This window comes from Halichoerus grypus, chromosome 9, assembly GCF_964656455.1.
Source record: "Halichoerus grypus chromosome 9, mHalGry1.hap1.1, whole genome shotgun sequence".
NCBI lineage: Eukaryota > Metazoa > Chordata > Mammalia > Carnivora > Phocidae > Halichoerus > Halichoerus grypus.
In genome coordinates, this window is record NC_135720.1 from 104997820 (window position 1) to 105024964 (window position 27145).

General features: G+C 56.9%; 2 protein-coding genes across 6 annotated transcripts in view; one reads left to right on the forward strand and one right to left on the reverse strand.

Annotated features, from left to right (window-relative positions):
* Nucleotides 1-23699, reverse strand: TMEM63B (transmembrane protein 63B). Of its 3 annotated transcripts, none has more exons than XM_036082767.2 (24): nucleotides 23579-23699; nucleotides 17521-17703; nucleotides 17178-17257; nucleotides 16902-16943; nucleotides 15846-15936; nucleotides 14360-14397; nucleotides 13344-13486; nucleotides 13184-13235; nucleotides 12338-12446; nucleotides 11661-11731; nucleotides 8495-8575; nucleotides 7903-8026; nucleotides 7151-7284; nucleotides 6898-7035; nucleotides 6627-6780; nucleotides 5573-5679; nucleotides 5250-5336; nucleotides 4987-5052; nucleotides 3568-3730; nucleotides 2899-3004; nucleotides 1715-1882; nucleotides 1332-1447; nucleotides 1071-1151; nucleotides 1-803 (listed from the first exon to the last, which is right to left on the reverse strand). In XM_036082767.2, the coding sequence occupies exons 2-24, from the start codon at nucleotides 17677-17679 to the stop codon at nucleotides 612-614; spliced, it is 2502 nt and encodes an 833-aa protein (XP_035938660.1). In that variant the 5' UTR covers nucleotides 17680-17703; nucleotides 23579-23699; the 3' UTR covers nucleotides 1-611. The 3 variants fall into 3 exon arrangements, with proteins under 3 accessions (XP_035938660.1, XP_077911408.1, XP_035938663.1); XM_078055282.1 differs by lacking the exon at nucleotides 23579-23699 and adding an exon at nucleotides 21599-21619; XM_036082770.2 differs by lacking the exon at nucleotides 16902-16943.
* The window catches only part of MRPL14 (mitochondrial ribosomal protein L14), a 12555-nt gene continuing 8659 nt past the window's right edge, over nucleotides 23250-27145 (forward strand). The window contains exons 1-3 of one of the 3 annotated variants that reach the window (XM_036082773.2): nucleotides 23824-23922; nucleotides 25297-25385; nucleotides 25560-25711. The gene's annotated coding sequence lies outside the window, so the exon portion shown is untranslated. Of the gene's footprint in view, nucleotides 23273-23798; nucleotides 23923-25296; nucleotides 25386-25559; nucleotides 25712-27145 lie in introns of those variants that run through there. The other 2 variants (XM_036082777.2, XM_036082772.2) reach the window with 2 other exon arrangements.

Below are 27145 nucleotides of genomic sequence, written 5' to 3' on the forward strand. Positions count from 1 at the left end.
AGAGCTTTTCTTTTCGTTTTTATTTTAAAGGAAAAAAAAAAAAAAAACCAGTGCAAAAACCCATTGTTCCAGTGTCAGCCATGCCCCCCCCCCACCCCTAGGTCACCTCCCTGGCTGGGGGCCTGTCGCTTCCTCCCACTCTGCAGCCCCTCCCCCTCATGCAACCCACAGGGGCTGGAGGCGCCACTTCCTGGAGTGCCAGGTCCCAGGGGGCCTTGGGGGGAGGAAAGAATGGGGGGGCAGCCCCTGATCTGCCTGTGCCACCCCCCCAGGTCTCCAGCCTCGGCACCAGGTACCCCTCTTGGCTCTCAATAAGCCTTTCCTGACCACACTACTAGCGTGGGGGGCACTGATCTGGGGGAACCCTGTCCGCACCCCTCTTTGCCCCGGGTCCGGCTCGGGGCTCTCCTCACTGAGGTTGGGGTTTCCCTCCCTCCCTCCATGGTGGGGGAGAGTGGTGAGATCCCCAGGTTTAAATACCTTAATGAAAGCAGGGGATGGGGGAGGAAGGGGCTTTAGACCTAATAAATTATTAGCGTTTTTTTTTTAGTGTCCATGGGGGTGCGGGTGAGGTGGGGGCAGGGCGTGGCCTCCAGGGCCCCTCCCTCCCCTTACTGGTGAATCTCATTCTCTATGAGGCTGTCCTCATAAGACTGGAAGTCTGTGTCCGTGAGGCCATCAGGCGGCATCAGCAGCTCCTCATCTTGGGACGAGGACAACGGGGGCTCGTCCCCTGAGCTCCCAGGACCCCCATCCCCGTCCCCGTCCACCTCTGAGTCCTGCAGCACCTGAGCGATGTATTTCTGAAGGGGGAAAGGAGTAGAGGGTGAGGGTGGACAGCTGTTCCTCATGGCGAGGGACTGACTAGGGAATCTCAGGGTCTCCAGGGAGCGGGACAGTGATCCTCCCCCCAGGGAGAGGTGGGCAGTCCCCTCAGTGAAGCCAGATCTCTCCCTGCCCCGGGAGCTGGCATGGGCTTCACTTTCTGGAGGACTAATGGGACCCCTGGCTTTGGACAGAGCCTCAATAGAGGCTCCTCCCCACCCCTGGCCATGAATCAGGGTACTCACCGCAGATTTGGGGACAGCGGCAGCAGTGGGGGGCCGTCCATTGCTTCTGGGGTCCACGACATCTGTCTCCGTGTGCTCAATCTTGAGGGGTCCAGAATGAGTCAGGGAGTGGGGAGATGTCTTTGCCCTCAGCCACCATCATGACCCCACTCCTTCTTGACACCCTTGCTGCCCCTGCCCTCAGCTCCCATCCATCCCCCTGCTCCCCTGCACCCCCTTGAGCTTCGCCCTCAGCCATCCCCTGCCCCCCTTGCCCCACACCTTGTAGTTGTGGGCACTGAGGTATTTGAAGTGTCCGAAGCAGACGTGGCAGAGACAGATGACGATGGTGATGACCAGGACCACGAATGTGAACATGGACGTGGGGGCTAGGAACCCTGGTGGGGCGGGGGGCAAAGGATGGGGCTGCTACCTCTCCTCTGGGCACCCCCTCCCAGGGGCCTACCACCCGACTCTGGCTCCCTTCTGAATGCAGTCCTGCACTCCTATGTGCTGTGGCCTGACCTGGCTTCGCCCAGGCTCCTTGCCTGTGGCCCTTGGCCATCACGGACCCTCCCACGGCCTGCTCTGCCTCGACTCGGGATGGAGGCCCTCCCCCCGCCGACCTTGCCACTCCCTGAGGTGTGTGTGGAGGTGGCCCTCACCCGTGCGCATGGTGGAAAAGAAGAGCAGCCAGAAGAGGCAGAGGATGGGTGCAGCCACCACCTGGTTCACAGCCCCTGAGTGGATCTTCTTGTCCAGCTTGGCCGGCAGGTAGGCGTAGTAGAGATTGTACCTGTCTACCAGGTGCTTCAGCAGCATGTACATGAGCCCTGGGGGAAGCCACATGGGCCTGACCTCGGAACCAGTGGCACCGGACCTCTGTGTGTCCGTCACAGCTTGTCCTAGTCCTTCCAAGATGGCTGAAGGGCTGGCCTCCCTCCTCCTGCCCGAGCCCCCCAGGACAGGACAGAGCCCCGGGCCCATCACAGGATCACAGTGTCAGCTTCCTCAGCTTCCCCACCTCACTCCGCGGCCCCTCACTGAAAATCCTACTGTTAGAAGTCCGTTCGTTTGAGTCAGTGAGCTTCGTCTTGAAACCCTTAGTGTTTTTTTCTACCCTGTCCCTACACAGATGAGTATAAATCAGGTGGGAAGGTCTGTTTTCCTGGGGGCTGAGGGAATGGGAGCTTTTGAAAGGACAAGGAGGCTAGTTTGGGAGTTTGGAGTCTTCAATAACCGGGAATGGTGGTTAAGGGGTTAGGATGTAACGAGGGGGAAAGCGGAGGGAACTAATAGGGCGACAGCTGTGGAGAAACTGCTAAATTTCAGAAGGAAGCGGGACGTGTCCAAGGCGCAGAGCTCAGCTACAGCGGGGTATCTCTGTGAGTGGCGAGAGCCCAACCCCACCCTGGAATCCAAAGGTCTTTCCTGAGCTTATGGGACTGTCTCCAAGTGTACCGGCGGACCCTGTGTAGGAGTGTGAGTGTGTGTGTGTGTGCGTGTGTGTGTGCGTGCGCGTGCACGAACACAGCTGTGGATATGTGATGTGTGTCCAAGTGCATCAGCTGAGCGAAGGCACTTGGTGTGGATGAGTATGGCCATGTTGGGGTGACTTTGCCCAGGGGCCCAGCACACCAGCTGGGGCCAGCCTGAGCTGAGATGGCTTTCCCCCTCCTCCCCCCCAGGCCGGGCCCCAGACTGAGGCAGGGACCGGGCGGGAGGCCCGAGGGGCCGGTCTCCCAGCCGGGGCCCTGTCCACTCAGGGCGGCCTGCCTTACTAGAGTGAAGCGGGTGAGGTCCTGGGTCCCCCCGAGCAGGGCCCAGGTCCCGGCGCGGCGGTGCCTACCGAAGGGCACGATGATGGGGCAGGTGATACTGTAGGTCATGACCACCGTGAAGACGCACATCATCCAGGCGTAGGCTGCGCCAAACTGGAACTCGTAGGCCTGATGCTGGGGGGGAGATGGGCAGGAGGGTGGCTCAGGGAGGGGAGGGACAGGCTAGAAGGGCGCAGGGCAGGTGGGAGGGGGCAGGGGGCCAGGAACGAAGCCATGGGGAAAAGAAACCCAATATCCAGGGTGGGGTAGGGCAAAGCAGATGGAAAGAGGGGCTGTGGCTGAGATGGAGATCAGGGTGGGTACAGTGATGGGCCATGGGTTGGGGAGGACCTTTGAGAGATCAGGGGCTGGCAGGTGGGTAGGCCTGGGAGTGGGATGCCCAGAGCCCTCGTGTGGGGTTAGGGCACAGAGACCCTAGGTCTAGGGACCCGGACCTCCCCCAACTCCCATCGGAACACTAGACTGTCAGGACTGGCAGGGTTATCTATGTTGATCCATCGCCGCACATATGGGAAAACTGAGGCTCCAGCTAGGAAGGGGATAGCCCAGGGCCACGGAACTGGGTCCCCCGAGTTCCAGCACCCCTGTGCCCCCACACCCTAGCACGGCTGCCGCTGTTTCAGGCTGGGCCCACCAGGGGGCGCTGCGCGGGCCGCTGCGGCCCCAGGCGGCCGTACCCGCTTCACGTTGCGCCTCTCGGCGGCAGAGCGCGCCAGGCAGAGCCGGATCATGTACATGAGCAGGCCTGGGATGCGCAGCAGGTCCATGGCGTTGCCGATAAAGGCTGAGGCAATGACGTAGTTCACGAAGAAAGCGCCGTTGTCGGGCAGGAACACGCACCTGCAGGCACCAAGTGCTCCAGCGCTGCCCCGCTCGGGCGGCCCCGCGGCTGCCTGCCCGCTGCCAGCACCACCTCGACCCCCGACGCGCCCTCCTTCATGCGGACACCCCAGCTCGGCTCGCAAGCACCCGTGCCCCAGCGCCCCCGGAGCGTGAACCCCCGGGGCAGATGCCAGGGTGTCCACAGACAGCTCCAACACCGTCAGTGTGAGTGGATCCGACCTGAGAGTGTGAGCCCAGAGGTGCCCCGAGAACTCGTGCCCTATAAAGACCCATGGAGGGCGCTCCAAACCCCTAAGGCCACCAGTGTTCAGGGGATGACTGCCTGAGATCCCCACAAAGCCCGTGAGACCCTCAAAGACCCCTAAGAGTGTGCGCCCTAAGATTACCCAGAAAGGACCCCCTTACACCTTAAATTAAGCCACAGTTACCCCCAGAGTGTGAGCCTCAGACACCTCCAGAACGCAAGCTCCACAGACCCTTCCTCAAAGAGGAAGTGGGGAATCCAAGAACCTTTGGAATTCTTCGGGGTGGGGAACCCAAGAACCTTTGTCAATGCCCGTGACACGCCAAGTGTGAGCCCAGGATTTTTACAGATGGCTTAGAGCAAGACCCCTAGAGCTTGTGCCCACATACATAGCCACGGTACATGGCCCTCCATCCCCCCACCCCCAAACAGCCTCATAGGGCTTCCTAAAAAGGTACCCTGTAAGGAACTCCACGGTCACTCCTCTGGATAAGAGCCTGAAACTGCACAGGTCTTCCCATGACTTGTGCCCCATAAACACCCCAAGTATGAGCTCCAGAGTTCCCCATAAGTAGTCCAGAGTTGTGAGCCCAAGATTTCCATAGATACTTAAAAGTGTGGGCTCCAGGGACCTTCAGGGGTACCCCCAAATCACTCCCAAAGTATGACCAAGATCCGACTAGAGACGTCTCTCCAAACCTCCTGAGTACAACTTGACTCCTAGAGTTCGTCCCAGACACAAGCCCTACAGGCTGTCACAGAGATGCCCCAGTGTGGGTCCCAAAGCCCCAAATATACCTTGACGGTGACCTCTACATGGGTTCCCAGAGAATAAGCCCCAACACACACCCCAGGGACATCTCCCATGTCTATACCTGAGCACTGTGGTGTAATCTTGGGGATGACCCTGCCACGCCATGTGAGCTCCCCCCACCACCACCTCCAGTGTGTCTCAGACATACCCACCCCCGCCCTCTGGGCTCTTTCCCTGGGGGCCCAGGTCACTCACTCAAACCGAATAGCTGCCTCAGCCAAGAATTTCTTGTCGAAGAGCCAGCGGAAGAAGAGGTCCAGGCTGGAGAGGAGGAGTGGAGAGGTGTGGTGGGGGGCTGGAATGGCCCAGAACACCAGGGAAGGAGGAGTCTAGTCCATGAGCCTCTGGGGACGCCCCCCAGCACCTCTGTAAGGGAAGTGGGAGCCTGAACTGCTCCCCTCATCCATCCTAGCCCCCCACCCCCCGCCCCGGCTCCCGTCCCATCTTCTGTAACCCACCTGCTCAGTCCCAGCGAGGGCAGGAGCAGCACCATGAAGATGAGGAAGGTGTAGCACTTGTGCATGGTGGTCCTGTTCTCCCCAGAGCTGGGGCGGGGGGCACAGGGGCAGGGGTCAGGTGAACCAGCCCCGAGGCCTGCTCCCCCAGCCAGGATGGTATCTGCCGGGACGGGGGCCTCCCAGTGTGAGGATGCTGGCCAGCCTCCCTTCCCTGGCAGCTCTGGGACTGCCCGGGGCAGGGAGGCCGAAGGGGAAAGGGCTGCCCAGTAGGGACGGCCATACACCTAGGAGGGCCAGAGTGCAGGGCGTGTGAGGCGTCTCACCGTGTCCAGTGAGCTTCGAAGAAAGCCGAGTAGTAGACGATGGTGGGGAGCAGGGCCGAGAAGCACCACAGCAGCAGGGTGGGGAAGAACTGAGTGATGATGGGGTTCTGCAGCGGGGCACAGAGGGACGTTTCAGGCGGGGGCCGTCTGGCGGGCCCCCGTCTAGCTTGCTTTGCTTACCTGCCCCCTCCCCTGCTGAGCCCCAGGCCCCACGGCTCTCGGGGCCCCGTGGCAGAAGTCCAGATGTGCAGGGCGAGGGTGGGGGCCGGGCTCATGAGTCACTGCAGGGTGAGTTACTCTAATAGTTAGCATTTGCGGAGTACCTCCTAAGTGCCAGGCACTGATCATGGGCTTTACATGTATGGATCCTCCCAACAATGCTATTAGCCCATTTTACAGATGAGCAAACTAAGGCAAAAAGAGTGTCAGCAGGTTACCCAGCTAGTCGAGCGGTGAGGGGGGGATGTGAACCCAGGCCGACTGGGTCTGGTGTATTTTGCTCTTATCACTCAGGAATTTTCAAACTGTCTAACTTGGGACTTTGAGGCTCCAAGGAGCTGGGCGAGGGAGGAGCTGGTGAAAATGACCCCTCACTCTATGGCCATCTGAGCAGCCTTGCTTTTCCACACTGGGGTTCACGTAAGAGTCCTTTTGATAAAGGCATCCGAATCCAAGTTCGGAAGCCAGTGCTCTATTCCGAACCTCTGTTCTTGTATTGGCGAGATGGGATGAGGAGAAGGGGGCTTGTCTGAGGTCACACGGTCAGTTAAAACTGGCCGTGGGCTCGCTCTCTTCCCTGGTGTCTCTCTAGGTGCATGCAACCCCAGGGGTGGTGTCGCGAGGGGGAAGGTGGCAGGGAGCCCAAGAGACATTCCCAGAGGGCTCTGCAGCCCTTAGTCGTGGGGGAGTTGTTGGTAGGGCTGGCCTGGGAAAGCAGAACCGGAGCTAGCCGCGCCAGAGGGCGTTCTGGCCCCCCCCTGAAGAGGGACTCGAGGCCTGGTATCTGTGTCTCACAACTCGGCATGGAGGGGGCGGGGTGGGGCCCGGGCCTCACATTGAGGTACTCCACAGGCTTGGTGACGTTGAACTTGTCCATAGTGGTGATGATGATGGCCGGAGTGGTGAGGAAGAAGAGGAGGATGAAGAGGACAACATTGATGACCAGGCAGCGCAGCCACCAGATGAAGCCTCGGATGGAGAGGTGCTCCCTGGGAAGGCAGGGGAGAGGGTCGTTCTGGGTACACCCCGGACCTCCCGCTCCTCCCGTCCTCCACTGGAGCCACCAGGCCCTGCGAAGCCTGCCCCGGCCGCCGCGCTGTGCTCACCAGTAGATGTTCTGGGGGTCGGGGGCGTAAGACACGGTCCAGTTGGAGATGTGCAGGGACTCGCTGCAGGACGAGGCGCGCGGCTCCCCACGGCAGGTGCAGCCCTGGCACTTACACACATTGAAGTCCTTCAGGATGCTGGGGGAGGGGCACTGGTTACTGACACCGGCCGGCCATGAGCGCGGGGACCCGGGAGCTCCCGCTGGTCCCTGGGGGACAAGGACGGGGATGGGCAGGCAGGGCAGGGGCTCACATGGCAGTGATGGTCTCATTGTGGAAGGTGACAAAGGCCATGCCAAGAGGCTTCTCGTTCACCTTCTCCTTCTCCCGCTTATAGTCCTCCTTCAGCTTCTGCTCCAGCTTCGTGTAGTACTCGATGGCCTCCACCTGCAGAGGGCAAGTGAGTGGCGGGGGGGGCTCTGGTCAGAGAGCCAGGCCGCTCCCCAGCACACCTGGCGGCACGGACCTGGGGCTTACTCCAGGCTGGGCGCTGCTGTAGGCTTTCTACGTGCTAACTTGTGTAAGCCTCATGACAGTCCCGAGGCAGGTACCATTAGTTCCATCTTATAGAGGAGGAAACTGAGGCACAGAGCAGGCGAGAAACTCGCTGAAAGCCACAGAGCCACTAAATACAGCACAATGCTGTTCTCTTGGCTGACCCCTACTGATTTGGGCTTTGCAAACTTGGGTTACTGCAGGGATGGGGACGAACCCAAGAGGGGAACTGGGGCTTCGAGGACTGTAGGACCAGGTGGGGACCTGAGGGCGGGGCTGCACCCTGCTCCCAGTCCTGGCTGCCCCCCAATCCTGGCACGGCCTTGCCTGCTCTGGGAGTCTGTTTACCTTTGGTTAGTTATGTGCAAGACCCATTTGTGTGCGTGTTCCCAGGGTCACGGGACCCGGGCCTGGAATGTGTCCATCTTTACTGTGACGGGTCTTCCCGGGATCTGTCCACCTCTTCCCCATACCCAGCAGGAGCTCTGGGGGCCTGGCGTCACCTCGTACCTGCTCACAGCCTCGCACCACGCAGCAGCAGAGGTGACCGCAGGGCTTGGGGTTGATCATGGTGGGGACATTCTCCTTGCTCTGGAGGTTTGTGAAATAGAGCTTCCCCCGCTCGGCCTTCTTCCTGTGAGACCCAGGTGCCCGGTCACCCGCCGGCCCCGCTGGGGCCAGGAATGGCTGGGAGGGTGGGTAGGGAGCTCAGCTCAGGGGTCATCTAAGTCCACTCCCTAAGGACAGGCGTGAGCTTACTCTTGGATCTGCTTAGAAAGCATGGTTCAGATATTCAAGGGTCTTCCCACCCACCCCCTGAGGGCCAGAAATTCTTCCTATGGTTTGGCCTAAGTTTCTTATACTGCAGCTGAAGAAGGGTATGTCCTCAGATGGGGTGGGGATGGTGGACCCCTTTCCTCTCGCAACGAACTCTAACCTCTAAGCCTTGCTCTTTCCAGAGCTGAACTGACAGGCACTCCAGGGGTTGAATTAAAATCAAATGCCCTGGGAAACATCTGGAAGGGGAGCCAGATTCCCATGAGGCAGCCAAGATGCCTTCCGCAATAGGCAGGGGCCCCTCCCGTGTCATCCCCCCCATTACCTCTCAGCATCGAGGAACATAAGGCGAGCCACATTGTAACACGGGCGAGCTTCAAGAACCGTGCAGTTGGGATAGGCCTCCCTGAAACACAGTCCACCATGATCTTCTGCGGGGACCTGCCCACCTGCCCCCACCCTGCAGCCATGACCCCATCACCTTTAAGACAACACACCCCGAATTCAAGCTCCTTCTGTCTGGTCTACAAAAATGGGAGTTCCATAAGAGTAAATCTTTGAAATTCCTCCCCGTGTTCATGTGAGCAGCAGGAAGCATGAAGCCTCGGGGGCCTTGTGCACACCGCGATGAGCCAGGATGTGACAGTACACCTGCGTGGCTGGCGCCAGGGAGGCCACGGCTGTGGCCTGATTCATGTCCAGAGCTCGAACTGGCAGCTGAGAGAAACTGTTTCTACTCATGGGCTGTTCTCTTAATCCTGTTTCCAGAATACCTGGTTATAGTTCAACACTTAGCCTTGACCATGAACTGACCCCAGCCAACCCACAGCCCAGTCTACAGAACGATCCCCGCCCCGAGACTGACCAGAGATGGATCCTGAACCCTGACCTGAAACTGACCCTTTACTGGGATCCAAACTCACCCATAACCCAGATCCAAGACTGACTTTCTAACCCTGACCCGGGATTGACCCTAACCTTGCTTTGAAACTGAGCAGAGAGAGACTGTGACTCTCAGTCCTGGTACCTGGGGCACTCAAGGGGTGCTTGCTCATGGAGGAAGAAGCAGTTCTTTCTTACTTCTCATCACACACTGCTCCCTGCTCCCTAATCTAGACTGAGCCCCGTCTTTTAAAAAAACTTTTTAGGGGAGCCCGGGTGGCTCAGTCGTTAAGCGTCTGCCTTCGGCTCAGGGCTCCCTGCTCAGCAGGAAGCCTGCTTCTCCCTCTCCCACTCCCCCTGCTTATGTTCCCTCTCTCACTGTGTCTCTCTCTCTGTCAAATAAATAAATCTTTAAAAAACAAAACAAAACAAAAAACTTTTTAATGAAGAAGCACCAAGGGTTAAAGGTGCACAAGATCTGGGTCTAAAGTATCAAGATGGATGGTGCAATCCCCGAGAATCTGGAAACTTAAATCTGGGATGGGGTCCTTGAAATGTTCTGCAGACCTTTCCCCAGACACCGTGTTGCTCCAACTATTTTAGGGCTCTTTCTTGGAAGGGCCTTCAGCCCTGTGGCAGGCTAAGTCCTCATTCTCACCCAACTCATCTCTAACCCCCTAATCCCCACCACACAGGCTCTCTGATTTTACACACAGGAAATTCCCTAATTCTGCTGGGGTAGTCCCCTAATCCAGACAGACCACGGACCTGGATCACAAACCCTACTCCTCACCATACATCAGGCCTGGGCCAACAGCTTAGACATAGTAGGTGCTCAATAAACACGTGCTGAACGAATGGATCCATGAGATGGTCATTCCCTCATGCTCACCTCCTTGATCCCCCAAACCCCAATTAGGACCACAGTCTCCCCCACTCCTGCTTAAAGGCTGACCACTAATTTTAATCACAGTCTGCTTCCTAAACAAAACCACAGGCTGACCCCTGAAACAGACAACCTGAACCACGAGCTCCCCACAGACACATCAGGTCTGGTATGAAGCACACAGTAGGTGTACAACAGACGAGTGCTGAGTGGATGCCTGGTTCACGGGGTTCACTTCCTCACTGCAGGCAGGGCCCTGTCAGAGTCCCCCGGCCCACCCTACTGGAAACAGCACCCCTTCCTGACTCCTTCACGCCATTCCTCTCCCTGCTTTGGTTTTCTTCTCGGCACCTACCCCTGCTTGACAAGGTGTCTATTACTAGTTCATTTATTTATTACCTGCCTCGCCCACCAGAATGGGAGCAGGTGAGGGCAGAGGCTTCTTACTTTTCTTTGTTTGTTTACTGCTGAAACCCCAGCTCCTTCTCCAGCACAGGCACATGGCAGGTACTCAGTAAGTATTTGTTATTAAAGGCTTACCAGTCCAAGCTGACAGCTGATTCCAACAGGACGGTAATATTAAGATGTCACCTAATTCTGAGCACACACGGTCCTTAATCCTGACCCAGACTGCCCCCTAATGCCAATCACAGCTTGGACTCCAGATAGGATCCCTAAGTCGCTCTCGTACTGACTGAGGATGATCTAATTTTGACTGCTGTTCTGTAACTTCTGGGAGGGCAGGGCCTGTTTCTAATTTGTGTATGCTTGGAGTGTAGGTGACAAGACACGCATGTTGACTGAATGAGTACCCATCCGCTATCGCTGATCGCAAACCACTCACTGGCCTGCAACAAAGGGGTCTGCAATCTGACCCTGACTAGACACTGCCTCGCCATCCTGTTCTGACCCAGGACGACTGACTTCTGCTCCAGGCCAACTGACGGTGGATCGAGACCTCGCGAAGTCCTGATCCTGACCACCAAGGTCCCTTATCAGGGCCACTGGCTAACTCCTAATTCTGGCCACAGACCGACCTCAGACCAAAACTCTGATCAGACCCTCACTGGCTCCTAAGGCTCACTTCCACCGTGCGAACCCCTGAGAGCTCGATGATCTTCCGTTCATTTCTGTGGGCCCAAGGCGCACCGCAGTGACTTCGGCCTAATATCATCCGAGAAAGTCTGCTGAGGGTACAGATGAACGTGTGACAGGATCCCTAATCCTGTACACACACCTGGCCCGCCTGGACGTGTACATCCCCCGCTCCACAAGCCAGAACTCCAGAGCTAGAAAAGAGCCTCGGCGAACACGCGCGCCTGGGCTCCCTCAGGATCTGCTGACAGCCAGTCTGCACACAAACCCCAGATGTCACACAAAAGTTTGAAGCCACACACCTCAAAGGGCCCATGGACCCCAGGTCAACAACGCATGACCCAGTTCAAGCTGGGAGGAGGTGGGGTGGGGGAGGGGGGGATAGGACCACACTTTTCTCACTTTTCAAGTATTTCTTGTATTTCCCCTGTTCTTGTGGGGGCCTCTCACCCAGCCCAAGTGCTGGAATGCCCTGGACTCACGTCATTCTTCCGTGGTCTCACCTCCGTGGTCTCACCTCCACCCCCACGTCAGCCCCAGACCTCAGTGGGAGGTGTGAGAAGTCTGAGGGCTGAATGGCAAAGAAGGGCCCACAGGACCTGGGGTTGGGGGAGGCGTGGCCACTCACTCAAAATGCTTCTTGATCTTTTCTGACTCTGCATATTTGGAGATTCCATTGATGAAGAGAGTCCGCTTCACCTGGGGTGAGAGGGGGGTGGGTCTGCCTTCCGGAGGAGGAGGCTCGAGAATATGCCAGAAGGGTGTGGGGAACAGGGAACTGAACAGGTGGGAGGAGGCCTTAGGGATAAGCCAGGTCCCCAGGGAAAGCAGGGGGAGGGTATCTAATTGAAATCAGGCATCGAGCTTAATGAAAGAGCCACCTGGCCCCTTGCTCCCAAGGGGGTCATCAAGGGGAAGGGGGGACGACTCCCTGACCCTCAGGCCGTAAGAGCCCGGCACAGTGGCTGGCCTGGTGATGAATGCAGACAGCGCATGTCACTACCACAGCATCACCACGGCTGTTTCCTGAGGGCCAGGCACAGCACGGGTGCTTTCCACGGGTCGAGTCACTTCACCTTCCCACCGACCTCAGGAAGGTTCTGTTGTCCCATTTTATAGATGAGGAAGCTGAGGCTTGGGGAGGTGACTTAACGTGCAAGATAGGGGCTCTTGAGCTGCTGGGCCAGGATCGGAACCCAGGTGGCCCCACCCTGGTGTGGACACCCCTTAGGGCCCAGGCAAGCGAGGCCCGGAGGGAAGGCAAGAGGCTGGGAATGGGGTAGGCCGGGGCTCTGCTCTGCTCACCAGGTCGTCCTCCTTGTAGCGCATCTTGGAGGTGTGTCTACGCATGCTGTAGACGGTGAGCAGCAGGTATAGGAAGGCGAAGGAGGTGTGCAACCATAGCAGGTTGTTCCTAGGTGGGGCAGAGGGGTATGTGGAGCCACTGGGGGCAGGAACGCACTCAGATAACCCCCAACCTCCCGCTGTGAATTCAGCCCCTGGTACAGGGCCCCTCTCCTGCCACGGGTCTTCTGGCACTGACCCCTTCGCAGGGCAGGCCCCACACTCCACGTTGTCCAGGCCCCAAGATTATTCCACTGCAGCTGAAATGTCCCCAAGAGGTCATCTCTTGGGGCGCCTCGGTGGCTCAGACTGTTAAGTGTCTGCCTTCGGCTCAGGTCATGGTTCCAGGGTCCTGGGATTGAGCCCCACATCGGTCTCCTTGCTGAGCAGGGAGCCTGCTTCTCCCTCTCCCTCTGCCTGCCGCTCCCCCTGCTTGTACTCTCTCTCTCTCTCTCTCCCCCTCTGTCAAATAAATAAAATCTTAAAAAAAAAAAAAAAAAAGAGGTCATCTCTTCCTGCCCTGCCCACTGGCTACACTGCCCCCCCCCCCCCCCCCCCCCCCCCCCCCGTTGCCTGCTGCCATTTTTCCCTGGCCTGCGGTCACACAGCTGCTTCTGGATCTGGTCATCCCCGGGGATCCCCAGCAGACATCCACCTCCTCTGTCTCCAGCCCAAGTCTTCAGGGCCCCGCAGCCTCTGGTGCGGCCTCAGCCACCCCTCCCCCAGTGCTCCCCTTGCACCCCTCCCCGCTAAACGGCTAGACTCCAGTACAGACCCTGACCTCCCTGACCGGCTTCCCCACCTTACCCTGATTTCAGGTTGGCAATGGTGGTTCTCCCGAAGCTGTAGGCATTGTTCTCTGGGTGGGGGGGGCAGGGAGAGGGAGAGGACGGTGCTGGGGTCAGGACCTACGTCCTCCCGCCCCCGCTCCTCCCCTCCCGGCCCCCCCATCCTCGTCCGCACTGACCCAGCAGGTCCCCTGAGAAGTTGACAGGCAGCACGATGCCCACAGACAGGACGCCCACGACGACCAGCAGCCCGATGATGTGCCGCTGGAAGGACAGGTAGTGCACAGCGTCGCCCCCACATTTGTCCCGGATCTCATCATCCCTGCAGGCGTGGGGCGGCCGGGCACGCCAGTGAGGACTGGGGTGGGGGGGCGGGGCACGGCTTGCCTGCCCAGCCCGCCCGCCCCCACCCCATGTCCACCCTAACCCCGGCCGGTCTGGCAGCACTACGGGGGTGGGGTGGGGTCTCCCCTATTTTCTGGGAGGGGAGGGGTGAGCACGGGAGAGGGAAGGGGAGGCAAAGGAAAAGAGGACAGAGAGAGGAAGGGGACAGAGGGGCCAAGGGGAAGGCCGCAGAGAGAGGAAGAAAGGGTGAGAAAGGTGGAGCAGAAGGGATATGGAAAGGGAGGGTGAGGAGGGAGAGAGGCAAGTTGACGGAAGAGTAGAAGCGGGAGGGAGGACCGGGGCTGGGGACGCAGTGGCGCCTTATGGGTGCGGGAGAAGCGCAGACGTGGTGCGCCGGGGGAGGGGCCCCGGGGGGGCCGGGGCGTGGGCAGTGGCGGTGCTGACCTTGTCCTGCTGACCTGTCCGGGCCTCCTGCCTCTCTCAGCGCTCACTGCCTGCCTGCCTGCCTGCCGCAACCCCCCCCCCCTCCCCGCCGCCCCGCTGGCTGCACGAGGCTCTGAGGTGGGGGGCTCTAGCCCCTGCCACAGGGGCTCGGAGAGCTGCGGGCAGAGCGGGCCCACCAGGCAGGCGGGCACACAGGAGACTGTGGGGTAAGGTGAGGCCCAGCTCAGGGGACAACAGAGGCCGGGACCCCAGGGCCTGGCCTCCTGGAGTAGGGAGGAGGCTGCTGGCATGGCTGGGAGCACCAAGGCCCTCAGAGCTGCTGGCCTCTGGATTTTGTAGGGAAGTGACAGGTTCTGAAGCTTCTCTGTTTCTCTCTTTCCTTAGAGTCTGAAGACTGTTCACTTACTTTATCCTGAAGATGGCTGTCAGCCAGGAACAGAAACCCTGCGGGGACAGAGGGCCATCAGTTGGGAGTCCCCACCCCACCAACCCGAACCTCCCTTCCCCCTTGAATCCTACCCACCCCATTCTCGTGATCACCTCTGGGCTGTGGCCCACCTTGGCACAACTGCCACAACCCCCCAAAGAAAGCACACCCCAGAGGGGGAGAGGGAAGGTGCCAGCCCTCAAAGAAGAAAAGGACTAAGGCCAAACTGGGCTATCTGTGGATGCTCATGCCCAGAGCTGTAGATCCCTGCAAAGAGCCAATGGGGCAGTGCAACCAGGGGAAGGCCTGAAGCTGTGTGGGTCAGGGTAGGGATGGGTGGGATTCAGGGTTCTAGCAAGGGCACTGGGAACCTCCAGACCTGTAGCTAACAAGAGTCTGCAACATGGCTGCCAACGGCAAAGGGGCGGGCCAAACTGCCCAAGTTCCTGCCGCCTTTCTTCCAGCACACCCCAGAAGGACCAGACCCTGGGTCCCTGTGAGCTGCAATCTCCTACCCTCAAGCTCCCAGGCCTGCCTTCAGACAGAGACTCACCCCACTGACAGCAGGCTGGGGACATACGGGGGAGGGCTAGGCAGAGAGAACCCTCCCCCACCTTCCTTCTAGCAGAAGGGCCAGGCTTAACCCAGGATTGGGGAGAGAGGTGCCTTCCAGCTAAGATGCAGGACTGCTACCTGTTGCCAACATCACCTGAGTCTAGGGACCATCTGGACACCTCTGGGCGGGCAGGGGTGATACCTTTGCTTTGCCACTTACCAGAGTGAGTCCAACTCAGGAGGCTGACTGGCTTCTTCTACTATGGCTGCTACAAGAGCTGCTGTCCCCAGGGCCCCCAGCCCAAGCTGGACAGACCAGAGCCATCCCAGGGCCTAAAGATTAGAGTTCTGTCCAGGACCCTCACGCTGGCAGAACGACAGGGGCCAGGCAGGTAACGCCAGACAGCTGGGCCTGACGTGAATGAGGGTCTGGGGACTGCTGTGAATCACCACGTACTTGCCTTGTCTATAGGGGCCTCTGCCACTCAGCTCCAATCCGCAACTGGCCCCACCCAGCCAGGGGCCACCAGCCTGCAATCTCTGAGCAACACAACGAATTCTATGTTTTGCTCGATGGGCCAGAAAGGCCTGTTGTTACTTCTAAAACCCTGCCTAAGGAAAAAGGGGTCCTTGGGATTAATCGGTGGAGACAGGCACAGAGTTCTACGTGGGACAAAGTCTGGGATTCGTGATGTTAGGTTGGTGCTAGCTTGGGGGTTAGCATGCAGTACAGAGCCAGGAGTTCCAGGTCGGGGTGGCTTTCCTGCGGCTCTTAGACAGGCGTTCCCTTGCTGCGGAGAAGGTCACATTCCATAGGTCCCTGACCCTGTACCACTGGAGGCTAAGGCTGCTGAGCCCCCAGTGCTGGAGGAGGAGCAGGGAGCCAACAGGTCTGGGGAAGGGCACTCACATTGTCTCTTTGGTCAAAGTCGACGGAGCTGGAGACAGACGTGAGACGCTCATACCGGTCATGACTGTCCCCGTGCATAGCTGAGGCCACACTGGGAGTGGGGAGGTGAGAGATCAGAGAGCCTGGTGAGTCTGAGCTCCTGGGGAGCAGGGTTGAATTGGGGGGCTCCCACTCCAGAGCTCCAGGGGCTAGACAAGGCACAGAAAGCGCAGAGGCTGAAGCGGGGAGGGATGACTGCCTTCCCCCTGCCTCCCTTAAACTCGCCTCTTTCCTTCAGGAGGCCTGGGGGGCACCAGTGCAGGGCAGTGAGGGAAAGGAGGAGGGTGTCTTCAGCGTTACCCCCTGGAGGCTGAAGTAAGAACGTGAGCAGGCCCTGCAGTTCTGGAGCTGACCAGCAGGGGACGGGATGGGGGGCAAGAGAGCCAATGTTATGCACAGGGCAACGGGGAGCTGAAGGAAAGGATGGACTAGGAGAGCCCCAGGAGGGCTGCGGGTATCGGGGGCTGAGGGTTGTCCCCCAGGTGGGCCCCCCCTTCCCCTTTCCCTGACCCCAGCAGCTTCCGCAACTCCACCGCCAGTCCTATAGACAGAGACCAATGATGTGACCTCAAAGGCCAGACTCGGGGCTCCGTGGGAGGCCTCCCTCCCAGGCCTCCCGAAGGGCTGAGCAGGGAACCCTGAAATATGAAGAACTAGTTGTTAGGGGACGGCAAGCCACTGGTGACACCCAATCTTGTCTCTGTGACCAACAGGTGAGCGTACTGTAAGTTTCCGGGAGGACGGCCCCTCCAGCCCAGCCACCAAGAGGGCAGGGCACACAGGGAGGGGCTTCTCCCAGGCTGAAAGCCATAGTGGGGGATGGAGGGGTGAGGCAGAGACAAGTTGGGGAGCCCCCTGCTCTGCAAAGCACACCGCCTGCGTTAATCCGAAACATGAGCCTGCAGAGGAGAAAACTGCAAAGAGAAACCAGTAACTTGGCAGGAAGAGAAGAGAAGCATGAGAGAAGAAAAGAGAGAGCTGGTTTGGTGGGGATGAGGGGGCAGGTGCCCCACATACTATTCCTGTTCCACTCGCTCCCTCTCCTGCCACCGCCGTCGCCTGGGGAACAGAGAACAGACAGGGTTAATGGGGGAGGGGCAGCAGGGGGGTCCCCGGGGACTGGCAAAGGACGGAAGCCCATGCCCTCATGTCCCCCATGTCCGCTCTGGGACTGGTCCCTCTTCATCCTCCCAACAAAGGCGGATGAGAGAGGGCTGGCTCTTTCTTACCCCCAAGGAGTGAGTGAGTGAGTGTGTGTGTGTATACAGGTAAGGGAGAGTCCCAAAGCCTTACCTGTCTGCATCTGTCACCAAAGCCAGCCGCCCGTAGTCCCAAGCCACCTTCCGGAGGATGGAGAACAAGAACAGCAGTGCCTGAGGGCAGAAGGAATGGTTGGCAGGTGGACAGACTGCCCACACACTGGACTAGCCAGGAGGGCAGGGGCGGAGGGGCCGGGATGACCTTGGCTCAGGTGAACCGTGGGAGGCTAGGCTCAGGCTGGGTGATGCAGACCCCTCCCACAGATAAGCCTGGGGAGTCAGAGTCAGGTGGAGGAGAGGTTAGGGCTGCGGGCGTCAGCTAGCTATGTACAGGGTGTGGATGCCAAGTGGGGGGGGGGTCGTGTGTGGGCACTCACAAGGAAGCACATAAAGTCAAGAGCCAGCACGGTGGGGACGCCCCCAAAGGGCAGGCCCTGCAGGACGGTGCTGCGGATTCGGGCGCTGTAGCAGTAGTCCTTGGGATTGCTGTTGTTGAGGGCCGTGGTGCCCAGAGTGGCCAGAAGGAAGGGCAGCATGGCTGCTACTGCCGCATGGTCCTCCTGGGCAGAGAGCACAGTGATCAGCGGGGCTTGTTCCTGATGCCCTGCATGGCTCCCAGCCTGAGCACGGGGAGAGGGAGTGAGGGCAGATCATCCGGCAGCCTGGGTGGGTGGAAGCACTGGCTTTCTGAGATAAGGGCCTGGGGAGGGTAGGGTTGAGTCACATGGATTTACCTTCATTGGCTGTAAGGCTGCGACCCCACCCTGGGCCTGGGGAACTTGGCCCAGATCTGGACTGGGGAGACTGGTTTTTCTAAGCTGGAAGTTGTGAGTCTCTAACGTCTGCCTCCCACCACCTCCATATACACAAACACTCTACACACACACACACACACACACTCACATGCTTGCTTTCTCTCTCTCTCTGTCTCTGGAAACTGAGTATGAGGGAAGATGGGGAGGTCGTAGGCCTGAGGATTCAAGGCTGAGAGGTGGGGTCTGGAGGCCAGGGGAGGATGGGTCAGGAGCCAGCTAGCTCATCCTGATCTTCTCTTCCTACCTCTTAGAAAATGGCGTGGTTTCATTGGCTTAGAGTTTTCAACTCTGTTAATCACCTTCTCAATACAATTGGCTTAAAAAAAAAAAAGAAAAAGATAAAGAAAAAGATGTTCAGCTTTAGAGCTGGTCCTCTGTGCTCAGAGTAGGGACCTGAGGATGGGGTCAGAGTGGGAAGTCACTTAAAAAGTAGGACTTCCGGGTTTGTGTTATCGGCCTGGTCCCAGTCACTACTGCTTGCTCTCATTCCTTTTCCCCTGCCTTGGAAGCAGCTACACCCTTCTCCCCTCCAGCTTCCTCACCTCTCCAATTATCTCAGTGCAGGGGTCACCTGAGTGGTGTGAGGACTACAACTCCCAGAGTGCCCTGCTCCTGCCTCCGGAGTAGGGCAGGCTGGGAATGCCAGGCCCTCCAGCTTTTCTATTGGCAAAGGAAGAGAGAGAAGTGGGCGGGGGCCTCTCAGCCTGCCCAAGCCCCCTGCAGCCAGGGTACTACCCTCCAGCCCTGATCCCCACCACTGCGGGGTTGTCCAGCCTTCTGTGGACCTGGAGGATGGGGCAGGGGAGGAGGAGGGAAGGGGCAGCCAGCCCGGATACCTGGGTTCTGGGAGTGCCTGGGGACGAAGCCTAGCAGGGCCCTGGGGAGGCTCCTAGGGTGGAGGAGAAGTGTGGCCGTGGCACTGCTTCCCCACCTGCGTCCTACTGGGGGGCCCCTGGAGGCCCCTTCTGCTGACAACACTGAAACTCTGCCTTGGGGGGGGGGCTCCCCAGGGAAGAGAGGAAACCAGACAAAGAGAGAGAACAACAAACCTAGAACCGGTGACAATAACTCTGGGAGCAAGCATCCTCCAGCCTCCTGGGTGGACTCAGAGGGTTTCTCCTGCCCACTGATCCCTGGTTTTCCCCAGCCTCTTCCTAACACTTAAATTACAGGACAAGAGGCACCAGCTCTCAGATGGAGGGGGGAGTTGTATGTTTCACTTGGTCCCAGGGAGTTTCTGAAAAGCCTGTGTTAGGAAGGCTAAGGTAGGACCTGCCTGGTGTGTTATGCCTCCCTCTTCTGTTCCAGCTCAAGTTGCCTTAAAAGAAAACCCCAAACCAAAAAACCCCGAAAACCCCATTAATTCAGTGATTGCAACAGGCACCACTTACCAAGTGCTCACTGTTTCAAGAATAATACATACATGATTTCATTTAACCCTCGACAATCCTGAGTTGGATATTATTGCCATTTTAAGATAAGGGCACAGGAGCTCAGAGAGGTTAAGTAACTTTTCCTAAGTCACACTGCTAATAAAACGATGGGGTTCAAACCTAGGTCAACCTCTTTCTAAAGCTAGAACACTGTTCAGGGCATCACGCTCTTCTGATGTGCCTAGAACAGGACTCCGCAGAACATGGAAGTTTTGTACATGCTCATTAAATGTTCTCCGGCTAGAAAACACCAGAGCACTGTGGGAATATGTATGTTCAGGTGTGCAGACATGTGTTGATGTGTCTGTGTGTGTGTGTGTGTGTGTGTGTGTGTGTGTGTAGGGGGAGGTAGGTGACTGGTCTCTAAGTTGGGGTGTGGGTGTGGGTGTGCCTGGGAGCCTGGGTATGTAAACATAAGGTGCATAGAACCCTGGGGCACCAGGGTTAAAGGGGAGGTTAAAGGTAGGCAGAGGTAGCTTGGGTGTGTGGTAGTTGGGGGCCCTCTGCAGGAGCACCTCCCCCCTTAACTCCCTACTCCAGTGAACTCCAACAATCAAGACAGCCTGTCTCTCTCCCTAACTCCAAGGCTCCACCAGGCCAGAATATAACGGGTACAGGGAGCCTGGGTGGTTCAGTCGGTTGGGCGTCTGCCTTCGGCTCAGGTCATGATCCCAGGGTCCTGAGATCGAGTCCTATGTCCCCATGTCAGGGAGCCCGCTTCTCCCTCTGCTCCCCCCCCCCCCCCGCCTTGTGCTCTCTCTCAAATAAATAAAATCTTAAAAAAAAAAACAAAAACGAATGTAATGGGTACAAACCCCTGGAGGCCCCCCCCACCAGTCCTCTCCACACCGAAGGAAGGTGGAACATTCCGGGAGCTTTTACATTAAGGGGACCCTGTAGGGTGGGTGAAGGTCCAGGTAGATGCTTAGTAACTGAAATTACCACGTCCATCTGCTGCCTCCCAGTTTAGAGTCACAAAGCACTCTCCCCTCCACAAATGCATTGATCTTACATATCCCCCCCCCGCACCCCCCCAAACCCAAGGAAGGCAGGGCAAACTTGCTGGATCAGATCACTATCCCCACTTTACAGGGGAGGAAGCAGGGACCCAGGGAGCAGAAGCAACTCACAAGAGGTCACAGGGCAGGTAAAGGGCGGAGCCAGGGCTGGTGGCTCTTTAGGCTGACTGGGTTCCTCTAAGCTCCAAATCGTGGGGGTGGGGTTGCTGGGCTGAACTTCACCTAGGGCAGCTACTCAAAGCTTTTAGTGAGAGCAGCTGGTTGGAGGGAAGAGACTGAGGCAGAATGTTTGGGGGGAGGTGTTGGGGCGGGGCAGTTCATCCACTCAGCCAGCTGTATCCTGGAATTTCTCTAGTCTGACACTGAGGCTTCGGCCGCCAATGGGTAGAGGGTGGCGGAGGATTTTATTTCCAGCTATCTAAAGGTTGTTATTTTACCATTAAGAAGTGGCAGGGGTGGGGGAGTTATCAGTTAAAAAGTTTTTTCTTCCAGAGTCACTTGGGAAGATTTCTTCGTTTAGGGCCTGGGCTCCCAGGAAGGCGGTGTGGTCTGAAGAGAGGAGATGATGATGGAGCCCTGCCCTGCTATTATGTAACCCGGGCCTCAGTCTTCCAAACTGTAGCAAAGAGGTATCAATATCCTTGCTCCACCCCTCCCAACTTCACAGGGACAGGCAAAAAAGTATCCACGAGTGAGGATAAAAGCACTAGGAAAAGAATGCATTATCAAATATTCATTTTACTCTGATTTTGTGCCAGGCACTGTTCTAAGTGCTTTACACATGTTAACTTATTTACTCGCCATCCAGACCCTGAGAAGACACTGAGGTGCAGAGAGGGTACATAACTTGCCCAACGTCACACAGCCAGACTGTCATAAATCCAGATATGGACCCATGTAGCCTGGCTTAAGTATATGCTCTTGACCGCTGCATTTTGCTGCCCTGGCCCACAGAGGAGCCGCTTCCACTGGGGGCCTGGGAGTTGGGGGCTGGGGGCTGCCCGCTACAACTCTGGAGAAATGCCACATCCTATTGGTGTTTGCCCTCCTTCTTGCCTGTAGCTGCCAGACCCTCCACTCAGACCCTGGGCTTGTGATTTCAGATTCTGGGAGAAGTGTAGAGGACAGGTGACAGAGCCTGGGGGTTAAAAACTCAGGCTCTAGGATGAGACAGATCTGGCTACTGACCTGGGCAAATTTACTTCACCACCCTGGGCCTCAGGTTCTTCATCTGAAAATGGGAATAATCATTCAGTTGTGTGGTTGTTTTGAGAACTAAACAAGACGACTTATGTAAAGCTCTTAATAGGGTTCAAGGCACGTGATGGATTCTAAAAAAATTAGCTACTGTTATTAATAAAGTCTGGCATAAAAGGGTTGGTTTAGTGGAGGAAACTGGTAAAAATAAAAATAAAGGAAAACACACTTTAATGATAGAGCCCCTCAGTCAGGATGGGCTTCTTGTTTAGACCCAAGGGCTTATATGGCATTTGGGACTCTGCCACTAAGTGGCAGGGAGTGTCCCCAAACTCTTCAAACATACCCAATCCATCTGTAGCAGGCCGGAAAGGTGGGGGTACGGGAGGGTGATGCTATGCCAGGATGGGTCAGAAGTTCAGAGAAGAGAACCTATTATTGATCAACAACCAGGCAGCGTGCCAGGCTCTTTATCTGTGTTATCTATTTGATCCCCATGATAAATCATGTAAGGAGGTGGTAGTAAACACACTTTTCAATTAAAACTAAGGTTCAGACAGGTTAAGTAACTTGTCAAGGTCACACAGCTAAAAAATGGCAGAGCTGGAATTTGAACTGAGGTCTCTAAGATGCTGTTATCATTGGAGAGAACTTGTAGGATGTCCAAAAGGGGGTTAGCCTCCCCAGCTACCTTTAGCTACCCACCACCTGCCTTCTGCCTTGCCACATCCCCACCCACTCGCCCATAGGCCAAGACTGAGTTGGGTGAGCCAACAGCAGGCCCTAGCATGTGCCACCTGGAGCAAGCCAGGGCCTGGACCCTCTGGTGCCCTGGAGGACAGTCATGCTGCCAGCATACCAGGGCTGGAAGCCTGGTAGACACTCCACTCCTCTCCTCACAAGCTCCTGGGGGGCAAGACCGAGGGTCCATCCTTAAGAGGGATTGGGCACAGCCTCATTCTTCCTGGGCCGACCCAGGGCTAGAGTGGTACTGGGTAGAGAAGCTGGGACTCTCCTGCCCCCCAGGGAAGTGGAGTGCTGAGCTGCCAGACCTCCCCCCAGAGGACCCAGGCAGGTGGCAGCACAGAGCCCCAAGGGCAGCGGGCCCCTCTGACCTCTCTCCACTTCCCAAGCGACCTTCTCTTCTGAGGAACAAGGCGCCAAATCTTTGGGACTGTCCTCCCTAGACAGTCAAGGAGGCCAGGAGGGACAAAGCGCGCCCCCTCCCCCCAACAGGGCCTTTGCCCCACTCCTGGTTCCGTGTCTGAATCCTCTCCCCACCGCACCCTCCAACGCAGGCCCGGGCGGCTCATGAATGAACTGCACTGTGTGGGGCGCAAGGAGAGGACACGCTCCTGGGGCCAGTCGCCTCCCCAGCCCGCGACCAGTCCCCAGACGGGCCGGGGGCAGCGGCCGGCTTCATGCCAGCACCCGCGAACCCTGCCCTTGTCCGAGCCCGAACCCCTGCCCCTGGTCGGCTTCTGGGGTACTAAGCCCCGGAAACAGGAGACAAGATAAAAGAGACCGAGGGCACTGGACTTGGCGACCCTGGAATCCAAAACTCGGGGGCGGGGGCGGCAGGTTCCCCACAGCGGCGGCGGGCTGATGGGGGCGCAGCTGGAACCCTGGAGGGGCGCGCGGGGGACGTGCACCTGGACCGGGCAGGTGGGAGAAGAGTGGCGCTAGGGGGCCGGGGGCGGGGGTCCCACCCCTCGGGATCTCCCCAGGGGTGGGGACAGGCGGCGGGGCACATCTGGACCCTCGGCAGGGTTCGGAGGACTCGCATTTGGCTCAAGATGGTGCGGGGTTGGGAGCAGCGCGCGGCACCACTAGGTCCCACGGGCCCGGGCACCTCTGGGTCCCGCAGGAGGTTGAAGGGAGGGGACACGCAGCTGAGTCCGGGTTTTCCTTTGGGTGGTGGTAGGATCCTCAAAGAAAAGAGAAGGGGCTGGGGAAGGGTCGCGTACTCACCCCCAGGCGCAGACTCGGCTCCAGCTCCGAGCCCCGGGTTGGGGCGGGGCGGGGCTGGGGGAGGGGGAGGGGGAGTCGCTGGGCGGCTCGAGCTCCGGGCTCCTGCGGCGGCCGCGGCAGTCTGGGGGAGGGGGAACGGGAGGAGGGAGGGGGGATGAGGAGGGGGCGGGGCCGCGCAGGTCCCACCCCCCCACGCCAGCACACGCAAGGCGCGCGCGCACTCTCAGACCACCGCTCTCCCGGCTGGGTAGGGCGCGCAAGCGCAGTGGAGCGGCCGCGTGGGGGTAGAAGGCGGCGCTGGGCCAGAGAGGCCGGCAGCGGGATATTCCCGGGCGGCGAGAGCGGTATGGCAGGGTGGCTGGGGGGAATGGGCGTCAAGCTCCTAACTTTTTCTCCGCTGTCTTCCTTCCCTGCGGTTGGGAAGGCGCACTCACCGGGGTGGGTGGGGAGAAGCTGGAGTGGGAGGTTAGTGGGCCCCTTGGGGGCAGAGGGGCGGCGCCTGACCCCGACCCTCCCCTCCCAGTCCCCAAGGGCGGCGGGGTCCCCATTGGTCTCTGCACCCCGCGACCCCCTCCTGCGCGCACCTGCCTTCCCAGAGATGTGGGGCCGGCCTGGGGAGCGGTGGGCTGCGGTCCAGCCTTTGCGAGGTGGCCTCAGCCGGTCACCCTTCCGCGGCTCCTCGAGTTTGTCTTACTTCTCTCGTCTTCACTTCCCTTTCCCAGCCTGGGTCTTCAAATAACTTTGTGACTCGTTTGCCAGGCGTTTCTGTGGTGTGGAGAGTGAGTCCACTGCTTTCTGTCATGCCAGTGAGTGGCTTCTCCGGCTCCAGGGGGTTCCCAGGTTTCTCATTTCACGAGAGGCTGCATCAGCCAGGACTAGGACTGGAAAAATGAAAAGGGAGGGAAAGAGGGAGACAGACGTGTGTGTGCATACTCCTGTATAGCATCCACACAGATCACAAAGGCACGCAGAGTACCAACTATTCATTGAATTTTGGGTTCCTGGAAGGCTCTCTTCCTTCAGGCTTCAAGAGGGTTGGTCTGGGGACAAAAAGGAAGTATTGCTTTCCATAGTGGGCAGTAAATGAATTTTGCCACCCTAAAAGATTGAATGGACTGAATTTATAAAGAGGGTAACAAAAAGGCATATGGATGGAGCACCCCTGGGTTACTTGGGAAAAGCTGGGATGCTGGGATATTGGGAGCTACTTAAACCCTGGCTGCTGGACAGAGGAAGGTACTGCCTACCTAGTTGTGTCCGGTTCTTGTGATTGGTCATTGTCTCTGCTGTCTGCTGGCGTTTTAAAGGGTTCATTAGTAGTTTTTGGAATGCAACTGTGAGGTTTGATTTATTGCAGTTCAAACTGAACTCCCATTCAAACAGAGTCCCATTGGTTAGCTGGAATCCAGTTTAGTGGATCATGGCCATCATTTAAAAAAAAAAGATAATCAGAGTGCATTGTACTTAGTAAGACCAAGTATTGTTTCTTGGTGCTTGCTTCAGGTATACATATGTATGTGAATGTGTTAGGTGTTATACCATGTGTGTTTTTTGTGTGTCACAGAAAACTTCGAAATGCATTGGTCTTCCATATCCTCCTGTTTGCCTTCTTGCCTTCCTCAGTCTGAGTGTTCAGTCATTTAAAATTGTGTACAAGGACTCAGCACACTGGGAACATACAGTAACGAACAGAGTGTGTCTCTTTTTTTTTTTTTTAGGGGAGGTACTGCCCAAGAATAAAGACAGTTTACTCTTCACTCATGGAAATACATGGAATTGAAGAACAAGCATTTTGTTGGAGTAGGAAGTGGGTTGGCTTAGTTAGGAAGGATAGAAAGGAGGATGGGGTGAAATTGTCTTTGGTAGACTCCCTGGTGGGAAGAATCGTTGTAGATTTGGATTTTGGGAGTTGTTTTGGGTAGGAGCAAGCAGTTGAGATGAACAAGGATCTGCCCTGTTTTTTTGTTTTTATTTTTCTTAGATGGAATTGTCCATTCAACCCTTAGAGCTTCTTGGATGTATATTTACTATGGAACTTTTCGCATATTGTGTTGATTTTGTGGTTGTAAAGCTGGTGTGATCCATTGCCAATAGCACTTACAATGGAAGTGGATCTCTGAGGATCACTACAAGGTATTTCTTATGTATTACTATTTTTTAGTTTGAACATCTGGGGGATTCCTGGCCTATTTCTGCCTGTGCCTGATTAAGATTACCACATATTAACAGACAGAAAGAAGAGGGAACTTTTCAAAAAGCCTGAAATGGGGGCGCCTGAGTGGCTCAGTCGTTGAGCGTCTGCCTTTGGCTTGGGTTGTGGTCCCAGGGTCCTGGGATCGAGCCCTGCATCGGGCTCCCTGCTCAGCGGGAAGCCTGCTTCTCCCTCTCCCACTCCCCCTGCTTGTGTTCCTTCTCTCGCTGTCTCTCTGTCAAATAAATAAATAAATAATATTAAAAAAAAAAAGCCTGAAGTGATAATTGAATCAAACGCACTATGAAATCCATGAAGAAACAGTGGCCAAAATATTTTATTATTGCTCCTGAATATCAGGGGTAAAAACCTTGGTATGGAGTCCATTTTTCAGGTGGCACTCTGTTTGGCACTGTATGTGATTATTTAGACTCGCCTCAACATTTAGAAACTTAAGACGATGTAGGAGTCCTTTTAAGCCTATCTTGTCCCATTTTTGTGTTGGGGGACCCACATAAAATGGATTTTCCTATTGTTTTTGTTACTTGGATAGTTCTTAAGGAAATGGGGGGACTTGGGGCTCCAAAGGTCTCTTTTTGAGGGTCTCAAAAATCAGATTACAAGTTAGCCTTTATTTTAGAGGCTGATGGTTGGTTTTGGGTTATAGCTCACCCTGGTGCGACTGTACATGTGTATTAGCAACGACAACCAGTTTGTAAGAGTGGACTGATTCAGAGTCCAGCAGTGTTGCTCTGGGTCAGATAATACACTTTCTTGTTAAGAAAGGCACCAGGTAGCTTATTTATTAGTGAAACAACTCAGAGTGGGAAAGTCTCTCTGTCAAAAACTAAAAATCATTTGTGTCTTTAGAAAAGAGAAGGAGCACTTCGTCATGTCTACTTTAACCTGTGAAAAACACTTTTAGGAGTGAGGGATCTTTATTTTTATTTATTTATTTTTAAAGATTTTATTTATTTATTTGAGAGAGAGCATGAGCAGGAGGAGGGACAGAGGGAGAGGGAGAAGCAGACTCCCCACTGAGCAGGGAGCCCGAAGTGGGGCTCAATCCCAGGACCCTGGGATCATGAACTGAGCCGAAGGCAGACACTTAACTGACTGAGCCACCCAGGTGCCCCAGGAGTGAGGGATCTTTAAAGACACACCCTTGGTGCTGCCCTGAGAAGCAGGGAGTGAGGCTCTTCTCACTGGTCAACATCTGGGAAACAAACTGATTATGCTGCAGACCTGGTCCCTACTGGTTAGTTCAGAGAGGGATTCCCCACTTGAAGACAACCCCTTTCATGGGAAGCCAAAGCATTTTCATTTGCATGCCTCTTTGCTCTTCCCTTGGACGCCTGCTTGACAGAGTTGCTGAG

Coding starts and splice junctions, on each gene's coding strand:
- TMEM63B (XM_036082767.2), bottom strand. CDS start 17,679: ATGCTGCCCTTCCTTCTGGCCACTCTGGGCACCACGGCCCTCAACAAC. Junction 8,576..11,660: donor AAGATCAAGAAGCATTTTGA/GTGAGTGGCCAC, acceptor ACTGTGTTTCAG/GGAGGCCTATCCCAACTGCA. Junction 7,036..7,150: donor AATGAGACCATCACTGCCAT/GTGAGCCCCTGC, acceptor CCCCTCCCCCAG/CATCCTGAAGGACTTCAATG.